At 33.5% G+C, this 19,428-nt stretch overlaps 1 protein-coding gene and 1 long non-coding RNA gene across 2 annotated transcripts; both read left to right on the top strand.

Moving 5' to 3' along the window:
• Positions 1–627: 627 nt before the first annotated feature.
• Positions 628–4,633, top strand: LOC139905028 (uncharacterized). The gene is made up of 2 exons (XR_011779483.1): positions 628–2,729; positions 2,779–4,633. It is a non-coding gene; the product is annotated as an uncharacterized lncRNA (long non-coding RNA).
• A 7,189-nt stretch (positions 4,634–11,822) lies between these two features.
• LOC121115130 (beta-1,4-galactosyltransferase 1) lies at positions 11,823–17,122 on the top strand. The gene is made up of 6 exons (XM_040709314.2): positions 11,823–12,149; positions 12,200–12,383; positions 12,451–12,597; positions 12,661–12,707; positions 16,467–16,652; positions 16,720–17,122. Exons 1-6 carry the CDS (start codon positions 11,899–11,901, stop codon positions 16,895–16,897), a joined length of 993 nt encoding a protein of 330 aa, XP_040565248.1. The 5' UTR covers positions 11,823–11,898; the 3' UTR covers positions 16,898–17,122.
• Positions 17,123–19,428: the final 2,306 nt, after the last annotated feature.

Genomic DNA, 19,428 nt, shown 5'->3' with positions numbered 1-19,428 from the left:
ACATTTACAGGTCTTTAAAAAATCTTTGAAATGGTGTATGTAGTAATTTGCAAACTCATATAAAGAACATGTCTTTATTGTGTAACTATTTTATAGGAAAAATGCCAGAAGGAAAGTTGTGCTCTTTGAAATGTGGATAACTAGACAGAAATAGCATATTTTTACAGACTGTTGGGCAATAGCGAATTTTTAGAAAACTTGGGAGAAATATTAAGGTTTTTAAAAATTTTCTTCCACAAATTTTTGTCTTCGATCCGTATTTCTAGTTTTTAAACATACTAAAATACCGTTCAACGTCCACATTAGTAATTGGAGCAAATTTAAAGTTGGTGACGTGTTCAGGAGTCCGGTTTGACGGACGTATCTCATTATCACGACCACTGATTATAAGTCCAACCTTTTTTTATAAAAGGAAAATCAGGATTTCTGTGAATGACGGAGACTATTTTCCTATTAAATTGAAGGATGTTTTTGTATTTGATTTGTAAATCTAAACCCGTGTTTACCTGATGTATTACTGCAACATTTTTAGTAATCCGCCTTTTATTGTTACCTTTTTGTGCATGTACACGTTTGTGTTAAAACTAGTGTCTTGTAGAGCTCAAGAGATTATAGTCACCTTTTATCTTTATCTCATGCCCACTGTCTCCTTTACTCCTCACAGCCACCTCCTCTGGGAGACGAGACATAATAGTAATATTATTCTAATTAAGTTAATTGTAATACACCACAAGTGGCCAAAAGGGTGGTAAAACTCCTACCCAGTTTGAAGCTCACTGAGCTCCGTCACGCGTGCGTGGACATGGAATTGGTGGAGGATGTAAAGGAACTGTAAAGAAAGAAAATGGGCGAATTACTAACAATTATTAAAGACCACCTGTCTCAATGTGGGTGTGGCCCAAAGAGCTTCAATTTTGCAACCACTGTACCAATGATGAAGAGCTGTCCCCGACGTCCATGTCCCCAAAATTCGTCAAAATGTGTGCAAAAAAAGGTTCCTCAAGTCTTGAGCCAGGGCAATAGAAACTTCCATTAATCATTCCAAAGCGATAGAGACGAAGGATAGTGTGTTACGTGTTACTGTCAGGGAAGAAGGGACCTAAAGGTCTACAATAGCTATTCAAGAAGAAGTCAGTATACAAACTCCATACCTAAAGGACGTAAGTGTAGATTTATCAACGGTAGACATGTATTTATTAAGTACGAGTAACAGGACGTTACTCTAACTGGTTTGGGGAAAACAGGTAACTTTGCTATTTGCTGTAAGTCCCCCTGTCGTCGGCATCATCGATCTCATTCCAAGTATCAAAGGTTGAGGACGAGAGGGCATATGCACATTTCTATGTTGATGGTCAAAGGATCAGTTTTACTGGATCTGGAGTCCAATTTAAACATTCTTCCGAGTCGAACGTTACTGGAAGAAAATTGGAGGAAAATTGGAGGAAAATACAGGGGCTATTAAGGTATTTGGGGGTGGACAGATCAACACTATTTGCTCTGTCTACCTTAGCATGTCAAGTGGTGGTGCAAATACTCTGGCAAGACGCTTCTTGATTACAGAGATGAGTCCAGCAATACTGGGGTTCATGACTGTCTGAGTGTTGGATTTTTTTACTTAACCCAACCACCCTAATGATGGCTATGCCCTACAAGAAGAAATGGAAAGAGTGGAATATCTAAGAAAGGAGTACAAAGCTATTTTTGAAGAATCGTGTTCTCATATGGAACATATAAAGGTGAGAGTACACCTTAACGAGAACGCACACCCACGCTATAAATTCGCAAACCCCGTACCTCTAGCTCTGTCTGAGCACGTAACTGATGAAATTCGGGACATGGTGGATAGGGGGACATAAAGTAGAGTGCAGTCTTCAAGTGGGCGTTTCCTATAGTCGCTATGTTGAAGCCTAATGGCAAAGTGCGAATCTGTGCTGACTTCACACACACAATCTCTCCTATTGTTGATTAGCATTTATACCTTATCCCTCACCCAGATGAGTTATTTGTGGATCTCACAGGGTATAGCTATTTTCGAAGTTGGACTTCGCCCACTGCCATGAGCAGTACGCATAGGACGATGAGTCGAAGATATGTTCGTTTACCCCATTAGGACTCTTCAGATACAATATCCTACCATACGGACTAGCGTCGGGTCCTGCTATTGTGCAGGTCGCGTAAGAGAAGCTTTTTGAGGGAATCCCAGGGGTGAACGTCTAAATTGATGATGTCCTCATCTTTTCAAAGTCAATAGATGAACACATTAAGACATTGGATCAAGTGTATTGTTGGATTGCCAAGGCTGGTGCTCGTCTGAAAACACAGAAGCGTAGTATACTGAAGAACGAACTGATTTATTTGGGTTGAATGGTCTCAATGCAAGGCAGGTCACCGGATCTCGAACTTATTCGTCCCGTCTTTACCTTCCCTGTACCGTCATCATTTATGGAAGTCAAATCCTTCTTGGCTATGGTTTCATACTCATTAAGAAACGGCGTATTGTTCTGGCGCATAAGACTTGTGGTACCAAAGTCACTCCATAAAATGTACCTAAATGAGCTCCATCTGAATCACCGTGGAATGATAAAAATTAAAACTGTACCACGCAATGCTATATAGTGGCCAAAAATGGACAAATATATCGGGGACTTTGCCCAAGTATGCAAAGTGTGCCAAGAGCTCAGCTCAAATCCTCCGTCAGAGTTTACTCCGTTTCCGCCGGCCTCTAATTGGTAAAGAGTACATATCGTCTTCGCTCAATTTAAAGATCGGTTCATTTAGGTTATGATGGATGCAGGATCCAAAAGTATTGAAGCAGACTATATAAAAGATACGTCCACATTAGCAACGCTGAGACAACTCTTCAAATGGTTCCCAAGTTTTGGTTTCCCTAGAGTCATACATTCTGACAACGTTCCTCAATTTACGAACGCGCATTCAAGTCAAAATTGTTTGAATGAAAGTGACTCTCTCATTGTCTCCGCCATATCACCCTCAGTCCAATGGACAAGCTGAAAGAGGCGTTGGAATTATCAAAAACCTTCTGAGAAAAACCCTACCTTATCATTGGACTAATTATGTTCGGTTACAGATCGACGCCCTTGACTAATGGAAAATCTCCGGGCGAACTATTGATGGCTCGATCCATGCGTATCCGTCTGGATGGGCTGTTGCCGAACAAGGAAAAGGGCATATAAACAGAAACTGAAAAATAAATTGTTGCCACATTTGGATGTATCGGATAAATGTTTCGGAAAGCGCCTCCCTAAATTGATCCCTGATCGACTGGTTCGACGGCTAAGAAATACTGCCTGTTTTTTTTTTTCAAAGTAGGCGACGGGAAACTAACTCGCCATGTGAATCAGCTTCGCCCTCGACGGTCTCGTTTATTTGGGGGGGTGATGTCGTGTATTTTAATTAAATGGCTGGTAAATCTAAACCCTTGTTTACCTGATGTATTAATGCAATACTTTTAGTAATCTACCTTTTATTGTTTTTGTGTTAAAACTAGTGCCTTGTAGAGTTCAAGAGAATATTCTCATCTTTTATCTTAGTCCTTTGCTAGGCGACAAGCCATTGTACTAATGTTATTGTAATTAAGTTTATTGTAATACACTACATCATAGAACGAGTTGGAGTGCAATCACAAAATTAGGATTTCATGAGCGGCTAATGCTTTGTTAAAAAGTAATCATTCTGGAGCTTGCACACTAAAGAATTCTCTAAAACCGAAATAACTTTTCTATATATTATATTTAAAACAGGGCATTCCCATAAGATAGTATGGGTTGTCTCCATTAAACAGCAAAACGTGCGTTCTCCGCTTTAGTCTTGATAAAATTTACTTCCAACTTCCAGGATTCACGAAAATTTAAAACCAGTTAACCATCTTTCTGCCGAAGTTAGAAGTTTGCTAGTAAAGGCATAACTTTGCGTATGTTTCTTTTGATTTTTCTTCATTTCAGATATTCAATAAAAGGTTTAGTATAAGGGGTTGAGTACACTTTCTCAATAAAGATACTGAAATAGTAACTAACCTTAATTTGAATGGCACAATTTGGCTTTGGACTCCAATATAGCAGCGTCAGCAACTTTAGACATATCATCGGTTCTAACTTCTATTGGATATGAAAATTCCTTCATTGGCGTCTCCCATTCCAAATATAATTCATAGCCCGGGATAATTTCTTTTGAAATTATGCAGAATCTCTCTTGTCATGAAGAGTAAGTTGACAGTGAGTTAAAATTTTGGACAATCCATTGCAGGTACTACTTTGATAAATATGGCCGTGTTTCTTTTTGAGATGAACGCTCCATACATGATCATTATTCTATTTTTGACCGATTCAATAGAAATTCAATGACCTCCATAGAGCTGAAATATCAATAACTGATAGAGAACCATATCTTTTGGAGTTGTGTAATCTTTTTGTGGATAAATTTACTTTTCTACTTAATTGTAAAAAAATTACATTCAATATCAGACATTTTTGGTTAAAATATCAGCTAGAAAATGAGTAACACATAAAAATATGTATAACTTTTAATACAATATAGGTATTTCATGCTTTGGCTTTATCCAAAATATTTAAAGTAAACGAATTAAAAAACTTTACAGCATTCACCAGTTTAGAAATAATGTCATCTTGATTCATTTCAACCTTTTTTCTCCTATCTATGACCCTAGCAGTTTCATTTTTACAGTCGTCTTATAAAGGGGCCATTCTTTTAAAAAAATTCCTCGTATAAACTTAAAACTTCCGTCTTTTCTGAATTAATTTTTTGGCTATAATATTTTTTTAACATTTGAAATTTTTTTAAAAGTTTAGAGTGGAACACCAGTAAAAATCAACGTCAAGTCATCCGGTTAAAATAAGTATTTTAAAATAGAAGTTGAAGAATTCAAACCAATGATTTTTTTTTCATTTTGATGGATATTTTATACTAAAAAGTCGATCTATAAAATAAAAAGTATTGCAGAAGAAGGTTCTTCTTGGTTCCACCTCTTTTGCTGTATAATAAGTATTCTTTTGTTCTTTATTAGAACCACGTTTGAGTTCTGAACAGTATATTGCCAACCATTTGAATAATATGGTCTCCAAAACCCTTCTTGTAAAGGCTCTGGATGATATATTTTTGAGATAGGGTATCAACTGATTAAGTTAAATCAATTGCCATTAGAGACTTGCTTTTTACAAGTTGAATTTTATCAACACTTGCTATTTATACATATATAACATATAATTTAATAAAATAAGTTATAGTAGTCATTGCCTTAACTTAGAACAGGATATAATACAGGAAGTGCGTATATACCCAGGTTATAAATATTTGATTTTGATTGATTTGACAAAAAATTAAAAAATAAATTGATATGGAAATCTCATTTGCGCATGTGGAACACGAATTTGTTATCAAAAAATCGGATTGAGACATTAATGGTGTAAAGGGAGCTGTTAGAGTTATGAAATCACAACTAAGAGACAAAGATGGGAAACCTATTATCTATGAAAATGATATTACAGTCCACTCTCCGCGCAAGTATATGAGAGTTGAAGATATTATTGAGACTTTCAAAGAGTTTGGAGAGGTCATGGCCCTGTTAAAGAATGCTGTTATCAAGAAGGAAGACTTAAATGCTCGATGAATGTAAACTATTTGTTAAGGTAAAACAAGAACTCTTTCTTCCTATAAAGGGATTGAAAACAAGAGCTTCGTATCAAGGTTCAGATAATAACTGCACTAAATGTTATCAAGGTGGCCATTTTGCAAGAGAGTGTTCTAATAAACTCATAAAATTACGTGAATATTTGGGATAAATGAAAGTCAGAACTGAAAAAAAGTCGGAAATAAAGGATAATTCCACCAATCATGTTGTTTACGAAGAGCTTGTTTGAGATCTGCCTTGTCTTGATAACAATAATGAATCCTTTGGTACCAAAAAGGTACCACTATTAAATAACCTATCTAAAGTTCATAATATAAAGGAGGCTATATTGAGCAATATGAACAAACCCGATATGGATTGTCGTCATAAACATGAAGTGCCAATAGAACATATCGATGAACAAAACGAAGAGTGAGATACAAAAAAAACTTCGCAAATAATAGGTTCGAAGTTGGAAAGAGTGACTAATTATAAATTAATTAGACCAAAAAAGTCTGCAGAACCACCCATCATGGATGAGGTTAAAATGTCTTCTAGAACTATGTCTGTATCGATCTCCAAGAGGACGGCTTTGGACTCAGAGCCATCTCCTTCAAAGAAAATCCTCTTTAGATATATGATCAAGATGTATTTTGCTAAAAATTAAATTCAAATTGACATAAAAATAATTAAACTAATTAAAACAGAAACACTTACAAATGTTAGAGAGTCCATAATGTCTACAAATGATTAAGATGTATTTTGCTAAAAATTAAATTCAAATTGACATAAAAATAATTAAACTAATTAAAACAGAAACACTTACAAATGTTAAAAAGTCCATAATGTCTACAAATGATAAAACGACTATATACTCATTATTTAAAATAAAACACGTCCCACGCAACGTTTCTAATTTATCGTTACACAACCTTATGATAAGTCTTCATAGCCTCCCTCATATTGTATGATGATTATTATATATATATTATACAGTATTAGATATATTTTCATGAACTGGAGTCGTATATCCTCTTTTTATTTTATTTATTGTTTTCGTTCTGTGAACGTTGAGGTTTTTCTCATCGAAGAGATATTCATCTACGCGCACTCAAAAGGTATTGTTTTATGTCTTTCAGGAGGTCTGTTCTTTTTAAGCATCCACAATCAGTACTACTTTTTTTAAATCACTGCATTTGATAAACATAAGGAACAAATAATCTATTATTTTACATTTTTGTAAAACATCTCTAGATAGGTACAAATTTTTAGCTTGCGGAGTGGGGACTGAAATATACCATTGCCCCTGCTTCTTGTAAAACCAATATTGATCGTTTTTCCATGCATGTCTGTTGCACAATCTTGATCCTTGATCAAGTCTTTGAGTCGTAATCCACATTTAATAAATTATTTCCTTCCCCAAAGACATAACTGAGCACTAGTGTCCGCAATCACTTCTACTATTCAGAACACATTTGAGTGTACTTAACTCCTAAATTTATTTAACCTGACTTTACTGTTGATATTGAGCTTTGGTTGATCTTGAGGTTGTCCTATTACCCAAGTACTATCTCTGATTATAAGATGCCTCTGTGGTGTATGTTGTATTGAAACTTTAAACTCACTACCTTCAAGCTTTCGTTTATTGTTTCTGTGTACTCATGATACTATTTTCTCATTTCTATTCCTCGATTTCTTCCTACAATCTAAGTACTACCAATGAGGTATTTTATTTCATCCTCTAAAGCCTTTGGCGAATATTTTAAATACTTTCCCACACTGGGGACATTTCTCTGGTTTAATTGACTGTTCCTATCTTCAATCCATATCTAACTGTAATTCAATAATTTATATGAGCATGGAGGGTCTTTTCCTATCCCCATCCGGAATTGCAAATTATTTCTTTGAATATTTTTGGGTTGTATATACCTGTCAATATCACGATACAAATTATTTCCAGTGTATAATCAACACTTATTTCACATTCACACTTTATTGAAAACCCACTTGTATTTGCCATACTTCGGACCTTCACTGCAAATTATTTTATAACCTTCTGAGGAGATTGCTTCGTAGGGAATACACCCATCTGTTTCACACATTTTATCTCCCGTATTACTAAAACTTATTTTATAACATCTTAGACAGTCTTTTCTTCTTTATTTAAGATGCCAGGGTTATATTTCAGAACATCATTACCCAATATCGTTTCACAACAATCAAACAACTGGTCGACCTTTCATCATTTTTACTTCCTACAATTCCCATCTGTCCAAAAACCCACTCCATTCTTCCTCTGAGGTTTCGAAAACCCATTGGCGTCTCACATGGAGGAAGATGACTTGCGTTATCCGAGACTGAACTCTTAGTATTCTCAGTTCGTTTAGATAATTGCTGATGAAACAAACTATGCTAGCTATTGCCACAGCCTCAGAATTGATTTCTACAATAATATTGCATTCGTGATATGGACAATTGATTTTTGTTGGTGCTTTTGCCATCTTAAAGAATTAATTTCTTTATTGCCAAAAACGATACTAGAACTATCCATGAAACTCAACCAAATTCTATTTTTATTACCTGAAAATTTTTTTTCTCTCCTAAGTGATTGGCTCTAAAAAACGTGTTTCTTACTCCATGGTATATGAAATTACAATCCAGGAATAAAGAATACTGAAATCGAGAAAATTTTATAGAGCGAAAGAAAAAACTATCAGTGTTTCTATTTCAAATGTCAAAGCCTATATTGGCCACTGGAATATGGAAAAGGGAACCAATTGACACCGCGCAAATTAGGGCAATTATGATACCTGCTCCAGCAAGGTATACTGCATTTAAACTGAATATTTCGAACCTAACCAACAATGCATCATGGGATATGCATGGAAATTGTCCTGTTGGCAAACTGAGAAAAAGTTGTTTATAAGATTCAAGGATACCAACATTTTTATTTCCTGTCTTTATATAATCTCTTTCAACCAATCAAATTCGCTCTTTAACAACGATTCCAACAAACCAAGTAATTTGTAATAATAAAAAAAACAAGGAAAAGGCAAAAGTGAGGCATATGGTACCACTGAATTATGAACCTTGTTAATATCAGCTATCTGTTTTATGATTTTGTGGAGAGGAAATGAAATAATACAATAAGGAGGAGAATCTCCTACAATTGAAATTAAATTAGTGCAAGGAAAATAATGTATTTTTATTTAAGTTCATTTTTATTTATTTTATTATGCATTTTAAATCATTTTATACCAAAGTTAGGCAATAATGCTTACTTCTGAGGGATAAGTTAATATGACAAAGACCTATAAAAAACAAAAAGATCACGTACAACAGTCTTTCCTTTTCTAATTTTTAAAAGTCGTTTTTTCATTAGATACTACTCAACTCTTATCAATACTAATAGTATTCCAAAGGCCCAATCGTCTTTAGGTAGATTAGTACAAGGGAAAAAACAACAAAAAGTAATAACGTTATAAGGCAAATATGTTCAAGGCGAATCCTCCTGATGTGAACAAAAGTAATATAGATAATTGTTGTAGATGGTTCGAGTATCAAAATAATCTATTCAGGTAAGGGATAAGTACATATAGTTTAGTATAAGTTAAGAAGTCTATTAATTTAAGACATTTTTAAAAGTCTGATACATGTATCAATCTATCTGTAAAGGTAACAAAATTTGTTTATAGTAGTCCTTTCTAATTTTGTAGTTACAGGAAGAGAAAGAGGTAAGCCTCTCTAATCTATGTTGGGGGGGAGGGGGATATTCTTTCTGTCCTATCCAGTATTGTTAATTAAAGGAGTCTAGTGAACGAGCGGTCAAGAGGGAAAAACAAACAATTCAATCTAAAACACAGGGAAAAATATGTTCCTAATGTAGCCACCCTTATTCATCCCTTTTCACAAGGGAAAGACTCATTCCTTCACTCCCCTCCCCCCCCTCCGGCTGCTTGCCTAGCTGGAGAAACATGTAGCAGCTTTTAATTTTAGGCAAATCAGAATTGATAACTGCAAAACCCTACCTTCCTTGCCTTGAGTGGTGTCCAATCTTTGCCTAGAGTCCTTTAGTGTTACTTAGTGCTACGTCAGGCCTTATTTATTCAGCCCAGTCTAGTCAGTACTAGAACTGATTTTTTAAAAGAAGAAATCAAGGACTAAACGTTATAAGTTTTAGAAGTGATAATCTAGACTCGACTGGACGGGAATACAGTCTTCAGTCCTAAATAAGGATTTACGCAACACTAGTTTAAGTAGTCCAAGGGAGAATCTTCTTCATTGTAACAAGTGTTTTCAAGTTACACTTATATTTATGTATGTGCATATGTTTATATACAGGGTTTTATTTTTTCGGGAAAACGTCGTTGAGTTTTTTATTGATTCGAGTTGGAAGACTTTTCTCGGGTCCGTTGTAAATTAGTTTAATATTAAAGAGCAAAATTATTGCCCACAACCGAACAAATTAGTAATTGTAAATCCTTTATACTCTTCTAATTATTTTGTCTTGAGTTGAGAGTTCATTTTGTAATAAAACATACTTTAAGGAGTACTTACTTTATATTCGGATAAAAAATTGCAAATCAAAATTTATTTGTATTCCCGATAATGCATTACTAGGTGCATGATTTTATAAAAATATACTCTACAGCTAGATGAGGCCCATTTATGTATTCTCAAGTGAAAAATCGGTTGACAATTATGCACGATACATACAATATTAATATGAATTAATAATTAAAGGTATATCTACCCACAGCTTTCCAAAGTATATTGGTTCTTTTTTTTCTCATAAACATTACACGTATCCAAGAGAAAATAAACATTACACTCATCAACTCATTTCATTTCAAACCTCTCGATGAGGTTCAAAGGGTGTCTTTATAGTTTACCTATAATCCTTCTTTTAGTCATTTGTGAGTTTTTTTTATAGTAAAATTTGCATGTTCATTGTAATTTACTACTAGGATTTTCATTTCCAGGAAATATTTTTAAAGTGCAGGATTCTATTGTTAAATGTTAGTATCAGATGAGTAATTTGGCCAATCAACTTCAACGGCCTCAAGATTTTAGTTAAGCGATTGGTTTTGGCGTGTGACTAGAGGAGGTGATCTCCATGTCGTTGGTAGCCCTAACCGTCATGTGCTCGAAGAGCGGTCATTGGCTAGTTTCGACATGGGATTCGTTGGATTCGTCTCAATTAACCTATTTAGGCCTTCCAGGAATATCAAGGTTCCTCTTCTTGTCGCTTTTGGAATTTTGGGCATCCTTGGGATATTACCCGACTCGTTAAGGTGCTTTAGAACAGCGTAGATAGTCGTTCCGGGATACCCAAGGGAGTGGATGATAACACTAGCATCTTTTCCTGCTCGAGCTTATTCATCAATATTCCATCGTTATTGTTGTTCTTGATATTTTTACATCAAAATTGGAACGATATGAATGCTATGACTCTCAACCTGTTATAAATGTCCGTAAATGCAACCGTAATGCCCTCGTATTGTTTCAAGATTTATCTGTTCGACCTTTTATGCACTAATAAGTCTTTCATTTCACTTTTCAAATTCCAGGATTCAATTGGTAAATAATAAATACAGTGAAATATAAGTAATTAATGGCGCTTGGTTTTTTTGAATTTTTCACAAAAATTTTAAAGATTAAAAAATTATGCTCTGCCCAAGGATTTGATCAAAGGAAAGGAGATCCTTATGAGAAAATTTTAATTCAAAATATTCTCACAGGGGGGAGGGGCTACAGCCCCACCTCCTACAGATCCCATGATTTATCAATATATTCTTAGAAGAATAAATAATATTTTGGAATGTCTTACCCATATAATATTATATATTGAACTTATTATTTGTAGTGGAGCTGGGAGTTGTATAATTGTGAAACACACAAACCTTACCGAGCTGGTTAAAAGTTAACTCAGTATGCGTATATATCTTATTATAATAATGAAACGATACTAATATTTAAAAAAATGAAACACAGGATTTCCCGGTCTTTCTCGTAGTTGTAAAATCCTGATATATCACGGGAGAGAACCCCTAATATTTGCAAAGGGCTATACAATAGAGTAATATGTCAAACAACATGACATCCTTGAAATTGTGTAAAAATATATACAAGTGTTTAATTTTACAATAACAATACATTTTGTGCTTAAATTCAGTATATATCTACTCTCCACAGTGTTGTTGTAATAGTTTCTGAAAAATAAAACAGTGATTTGGCATTGCAAATACTAAGCTATGAAAAGAAATACTAAAGTGTTTTACATTTTTATCATCTGTCTTTTAGTGCCCCTGAACTTGTACCTGAATTTGAGAAGTAATTATAAAATTTCAGATGTCTATCATAATTTTATATTCTGGAATGATTCCAACTCCTCCTCCTACCCAAACTGCGAAAACGTAATATACCAACTCAAAGGGGATTTACTGATCCGTGAATTACCTCATAATCTAGATCATTTTCTGGATAAAGTATCTATGGAAAATTTGTGAGTGCTTTTAATAGAAGGAACACAAAGTTTAATTTAGTTATTTTTAGACATGTTCGTTCAGGTGGATATTTTTCTCCCAAGCTATGCAATGAAAGAGCATCCATACGTGAATCGGTGGCCATCATTTTACCCTATCGAAACCGGCAAGAGCATTTATATACATTTCTTCAGCATATGCACCCAATCCTTACACGCCAAAGACTTGAGTACAAAATTTATCTCGTTAATCAAGTAACTACTAAAGAAAAAAGCTTTCCAATCCTTGGTCTTTAATTGACTATAAATGCTTAATTTGTAGGACGGGAAGGATCCGTTTAATCGAGGAAAGCTCATCAACATTGGGTTCACAGAGGCCATGAAAGAAAAGAAATGGGGATGTATTATCATGCATGACGTGGATTATATGCCGCTTAACGATAATAATTTATATACATGCTGGAAAAATGTGAGAACTACTGTTTATTACATACTTTTTTTCTGAATTTACAAATTTTAAAATTATTTTCAGCCTCATCGTATGATAGCTGCATCTAGTAAATGGTCCTATCAATATGCGTAAGTTTCTAAGCTTATCCTAAAATTTTGACAATCACAGAAACAGGAGAGTGAATTCTCAGTTTTTTTAGAAAATTGTATAAAAGTTTTTATATTATTTAGAAAACAGCACCCTACGCATCTATTGATATGTGACTTATGATTATAGTAATGAGTAGGTATATTAATAATTCCAAAATTGTTGTGGCTGAGAAGATATTTAGAATATGGCAACTCTGAAAATCTTCATATATATATATGTAGACAGGAGTAATAATTATTCTAGCACGCCTTCTGACCTATTATTTTGAATTTAAAAATATGGAAGAATATTTAATATGAGCACTTGTATCTTGTATGTAATCAACAAATACTTTAATATATATATGTGCTCGGCAGAATTCGACACATTTCCATATTCTGTAGAAAATAAAAAATTCAAACATTTGGAAGCGTGTGAGGATGATTAAAACATATGTCTGTCGACAAGAGCGATAATTATTAATTAGTATAAAATATTATTTTGTCAAACTGATGCTCTAGTTATTTTTTTTACGGTAGCCTTAAAAAAATATCACAAGTGCGAGTTGCGACGTCCCTCAAATTGATAGCATTACGACGACAGGTAGTAATCTGACTTCCTCTGTTACCATATTATTATCATTGATGAGTGATAATTAGGGATTGGAAAAACATAGAGAAAAATAACACCTTTAAGATTAGAAAACTGTTGGTTCTATCGTTCTTTTTTTTTTTAAATGTTCTCTACTCAATGAGAGTAATATATTTTCCATGTCTAAAATAATATGTCAGATAGCTGATGTTAGCCAGATTTTTAATTCAGTAGTACTATATGTCTCACTCCCGCATTATCAATGCGCTCTCCAAAATGCCCATCTCTAGTTACTATTCAAAAAAAGAAATTTCTTGTGTGCTAATAAAATGCTCCATCATAGCGATACTCGAACACCACGCGATCAATATTTGTACCATACCTTTTTTTTTTGTCCACTTGGGTTGTTGATTATCCTTAAAAATTATTCTACAGCTAACTACTTAGCCTCTATCAATTCACACTTTTGATTGAATAACCAAAGTAAATTTTTCGATGGGTAGAAAAAATGAAGAAAAGTGAAGAAAAATTTCAAGTAAACAAGAAATCCATTAAAGCTAACAGTGTTGTCTTGCCACGTGGTTCATACTTTGGGCCCTATTGTTTAATATATATGTAAGGCTGTGCCCGGTTTAGGTTCAGGGGTTATATCGGTCCTGGTCTCGGTTCTTTCATTTCAACGGTTTCGGTTAGGGTCATTAGTCTCAGTTATTTTTTATACAGGCTCAGTTTGGTTACAGTCACTTAAAATACACTAGAACAGGCACTAAAAAATCTGGACCCTGGAAATGATATTAGATACAAGACTGCAGCTACCTTATAAACAGGGTGCGTGGTGCCCCAAATTTCAGCGGAGGGTCCAAAACCAAAGTTTGCTAGAGACAATGGTTTTCAAAGTGGGGGCCGTGAATGGAGGCTAGAGAGGGTAGGAATTGAGGATTGCTTTTAGTTTACACATACATGGTACACATGTTTTGTAGACGGGCCTCAGCTAAAAATGTATTTGTGTAGGCGAGCCTTGGCATAGTAAAGTTTGGAAAACCCTGGCTTAAGAAATATTATAGTTTTCATAATATAGCGGACCTGGATCCATAATCTACCCCATCCCGTCCCTCTTTTATTAACAACATCTGTAGCCTCAAACCCCTTTTATTGATCCTTAAGAAGCCCTTAGCTATTTAGAACTCAGATATAACTGCATCACCTTGGCGACGTAAAAAAAATCATTGGAAAACTTTTTAATTATATTGAAAGGTTATAAATATACCAACAAAAACAACAAACAAAAATGAGCACAAGAACCGAGGCTGAAAACAATGTATTGAAGTCTCGGATCGACTTTGTCGGTTCCGGTTCTAGCAGTTCAAGAACTGGAACTGCTCGAACGATAAAGACCCAACCATGTCATAATATATATTTAAAAGGCACATTATTTTAAACTATTGAGTAGACGAGGTTATAATACACCCAACAGTTTGTCTAATTGGATTCCTAAATCGATCAAATTTTTCAAAAACAATTAAAGATATTTTAAATAATATACTGAATTATGAAAAGCGTCTTGAAATGCCAGCTTTTACTATAGTGATACCCTGATATATTGAGTCTGGACTGAACGATGTATACCAATTTTATCTGTTTATCGCTGAGTTTATAGTCGGAACCATAGAGAATATACAATAGTAGAGTGACTACTCTCCTCTTTACTGGCCTATCAAAGAACGATATATGAATAATTGTTGACCTGGCTCGACTTGTTGGGGCAAGAAGAATTATTTTGAAATTATGCACTTTGAAAATCTATAGAGTATTTTACTTTAGTGGAACAAGACAAAATGGTTAGAAGTTGCTCTACAATAAAATGTATCAATTGCCATAGATTGGACAAGGTGAAATTAAACCTAATTTCATTTTATCGGATTCCACAAGATCCTCAATTAAAAGTTGAATGGCTACCAGCAATTTTCCGTGAAAATTTAACCCATCACTACATACCTATTTCTGTTCAGAACACTTTATGGAGTCGGACTTTGTTCGTGCTGGTGTTGTACAAAATTATTGTCTCAAACAAGGAAGTATTCCGTCATTATTCCGGATAGACTATGTCCTCTTAGTCGAAAAGACGCCGATTTCTTGTTTGTCTCGCTCAGAATGAAAGAAAGACGAATAAACATATCCAATGCAATTCAGATGTTCCAGAGTCTTTACAATTATTGAGGTAATGTAGTTGTCTATGTCTATACATATAGACTTTATCTTTTCGCCATCCCCATCCAGTCTAAGCCAATACATGTGTGCCATCATGTGTCTGCCTGGCTTTCAGGAAGCGTCTTTTCGTGAACTATTTTCACATAAGGGAAAGGATGCGTATTAATATGCAGCTCTTATTATTGATGGGATACCTTTAAAAGAGTGAGAAGAATTTGGGCCGTGGTTTTAGATTTGTTGATTACACCGGACAATGGGATTTAGTGAACATATAAATATATATCAAGAAATTTGTACAAATGAAAAATAATTGCTTTCAGTTGAAACATTCACAAACAAATGTATAGGATAAATTAATCAAGGCAATAAGATTTCCAATTGACGGTTTCGATTGTAATTTGTGCATAAATGACTAAGATCAAAACATTATGACCTTTGCCTCTTGCTCAGCAACTCCTATGTTATGTTCTAATTCAGTTCTTATAGTTTGCCCTTAATTAATCTATTAATACTAATGGAGCTACAACAACTTTATCTTCTTCTCAATTGATATTCAATTGATTCTTAATTTGCAAATTTCCTTTATAGATTACTAATTTACTACAAGCTTTTATTTCAATATAGAAGGTTGCCCTCACTGAGCTTGGGACAATATTCACCGCAATATACTGATACAAAATCCCCAATAGTCACTCTATTATGGTAATAGCTAAATGGTCAGAATATAATATTTTTTTATCAACTGTTGCTCAATTATACAGAGCTGCCATTGGAAACAAGACTCTACATGTTTTTCTCTCTCTACGACTCCTTATTGTATCAAAAAAATTCACATCTTTAGTTATATCTAGTGCATTTTTTAGCATTGATTAGACTATAAAAATAGTTAATTGAAAAATATGGCTAATTTCTTTTTTTAAAGGCCGTTGATAAAAGAATTCAAATTCAAATCTTTTTAGATGGCCCTACAAAACTTTCTTCGGAGGTGTTGCTGCCATCAAACCAAAACAATTTCGAAGTGTCAACGGGTTCTTTAACGAATATTATGGATGGGGAGCTGAAGATGACGATTTAGCCAAAAGGATTGGCTACAATGGTATGCACATTGATATTTTGGATAAGAATGAAGGATTACGAATCGGGAAGTAAGTAAATAATGGAACATTGAGATATACCTGCATCTTCCATTACGATGATTTTTTTTTGTATTAGGTACAAAATGCTTCCACATATGAAAGCCCATCCTGCAAAAGATCGCTTGAAAAAACTAAATCATACAATGTCAAATATGAAGAAAAATGGACTCAACAATTTAAAATATAAAATTATATCGAAAAAAAATGAGGCATTGTACACTAATCTCACAGTCAATCTCCTTTACAATACCTAAAATTCAATTTCCATAACTGTACCTCAAAGTCAAAGAAACAATCATAGCAAAGTAGCAAAAGATTAAAAACTCAAGGATTTGATAGTATACCAAAAAAAAAAAGGGAAATATAAAAAATCCTATCCTAATTATTATTGTTTTTGTTTAAAATATTATTTATAAGCAAGTAATAAGCTTTTTAATTTCTAAAGCTTTATGAATAAAATTATCCTTATTTTTCTCCCATCTGTGGTCTGGTTTCATATATCTATGATTTTGTAATTAATCGTAATTGTTAGTCAAAAAGTAAATTTTTATTTGTAAGAGTTTTTATTGTCTCCATATACCATAGCTGGGACTATATAAAGGGGGACTTGCATCTTATTTTCATACTATACTACGTGAAAATAAAATCATTAAGTTTTGAAAATGAAATCATTAAGTTTTCAAAATTAAATATTGCAAATGATTGACCTATTTGATTTCTGAGAAATCAATAACTCATGGTATTGAATTTTCTTACAAAGATCGAGATCTCATCGAAACTTTTATAAGATAGTGTTAATAGGGGGTCTTAAAAGAGCTTTAGATTCATTATATTTGACTACGTTACATGGTAGTAAAAAAAAGTTAAATTCTCAAGGTACAAGTTCCACAAAAATTACCAAGTTATCTTCTAAATCTTGAATTTTCATTTTGTTTCGTTTAGTAAAGGATTTACTGTAAAAAAAAGTGTTTTACTCAGATCTTAAAATAATAATACATTTTCATAATAAAGATATATAGGTATACATCAAGTATAATACAATTTATCCCTGCCCGGACCATAGGTACGAGTAAAGGACTCTAGGGAAAGAGCGGTTAAGGGAAAAATTGAACAATTCAATCAAAAGACAAGAAAGATTATGTTTCTGCCACACAAGGTTAATAGAAATACAGTAATAGAAAATTAATGGTTGCGTGTTTTGTCAAAATCTGTTTTTCTCGTCCAGCAGTCGATATGATACTGTATCATATCGACTGAAATAGAGACGTCATAGACTGTGACTATGAGCGATTGCTTGTTTTATCAAAATCTGACCATCTTGCCCAGCAGTCGGTACAATACATCAGATTGAAAATTCTAGGAATCCCGATTGCATGATGGTTTAACCTAAAGCATTAAACCAAGTAGCGCATCGAAGGCTAACGTCATTATTTGAAAAAATATATATATATATATTGGTCAAAGTGTACGTTTTTGTCCGCTAGATGTATTATTATTTCAAATATTTTGGAGAATCATTTCCCGTTCTCTCATGAATAAGTCAGGTACTGTACTGTTTCTACTTTTTATGACTTCATTATTCCTATACTTTTTACTTGAACAATTATAGAGAAGGAATTATGATTCAAAAATGAGTTTTACATTAGTTGATTTTCAATTAGGAAGATATTTAAGATTTAATATCCATTTTTTTCTTCTTACGACTTCTTTTGGATTTTTGGGAATGGGAAATTTAAAAAAGTGAACGTTTCTTTGAAGCTTTTGGAACTTTTACTCAGTTCTATTTTTGCATTTTCGGACATTACAATGACCCACTATTTTGGAGTAATTTGTTTTAAATTTGCTTTATAATAATATATAGATATAAAATATTTAAAACTTATTCAAACTTATTAATACTACGTATTACTTACAATAAATAAATGAGTGACGTCATAGAAAAATACATTTTGCAAAAACATGTAGTATCTTCTAATTTTAAGCTAATCAGAATTGAAAACTACTAAATCCTACCTTCCTTACCTTGAGTGTCCACTCCTTGCCTAGAGTCTTTTAGGTACGAGTGTGTATGTATTATACAGTAATTCCGTGACCTTCGAGTTTCATTCATGCATTAGTTCTTTTTTTATTTATTTCACACACTTACATTAATTAATAATTACCATAATTCGATAATAACTGTAAAGAAAAATTAAAATATGTTCACAAAATTTATAATAAAAGAAGTCATAAAAAAATAAAATCCAGTGAGACAAATCATGAGAAATTTTAAATTCCTTCTTCTCGGAACAATTTTGTAAATTTAGGTCACTCAACCTGGGTAACTTATTATAGTTTGTGTTTGACTATTTGGGACTATGCAAAGGCGGACTTGCATCATATTTTCATAGGTAATATTATTTTTCTATTGTGTTGAAGTGTAAACAATAACAATTTTGCTAAATTATATTGCTCACGTTGAATCTAAATATTTTAAAATATCTAGCAAAAATCTCATAAATGAATGAATAGTAGCATACACTTAGGTTAAAAAAGATCGAATTCTCATAGTGCAAGTTCCCGAAAAATTACTGAGTTATATTCTAAATCTTGGATTTTCATTTTGTTTCGTTTAATACAGGATTTACCCTACAAAATGTTTTGTTTAGATCTTAAAATAATAATACATTTTCATAATATATATATTAGAGTGTACTGAAATGACAAAAGTTGGGGATTTGGTATCCCTGGATATTTTTATTTTGTATTTTATTCCTCCAAACAAGAAAATAACTATCAAACGTCC

The sequence above is a fragment of the Lepeophtheirus salmonis genome, chromosome 1, assembly GCF_016086655.4.
Source record: "Lepeophtheirus salmonis chromosome 1, UVic_Lsal_1.4, whole genome shotgun sequence".
Lineage (NCBI taxonomy): Eukaryota > Metazoa > Arthropoda > Copepoda > Siphonostomatoida > Caligidae > Lepeophtheirus > Lepeophtheirus salmonis.
The sequence above is the reverse complement of the archived record's forward strand: the minus strand, read 5'-3'. Positions and strand labels throughout refer to the sequence as shown.

Coding starts and splice junctions, on each gene's coding strand:
- LOC121115130 (XM_040709314.2), top strand. CDS start 11,899: ATGAAAAGAAATACTAAAGTGTTTTACATTTTTATCATCTGTCTTTTA. Junction 12,384..12,450: donor AAATTTATCTCGTTAATCAA/GTAACTACTAAA, acceptor CTTAATTTGTAG/GACGGGAAGGATCCGTTTAA. Junction 12,598..12,660: donor TATATACATGCTGGAAAAAT/GTGAGAACTACT, acceptor AATTATTTTCAG/CCTCATCGTATGATAGCTGC.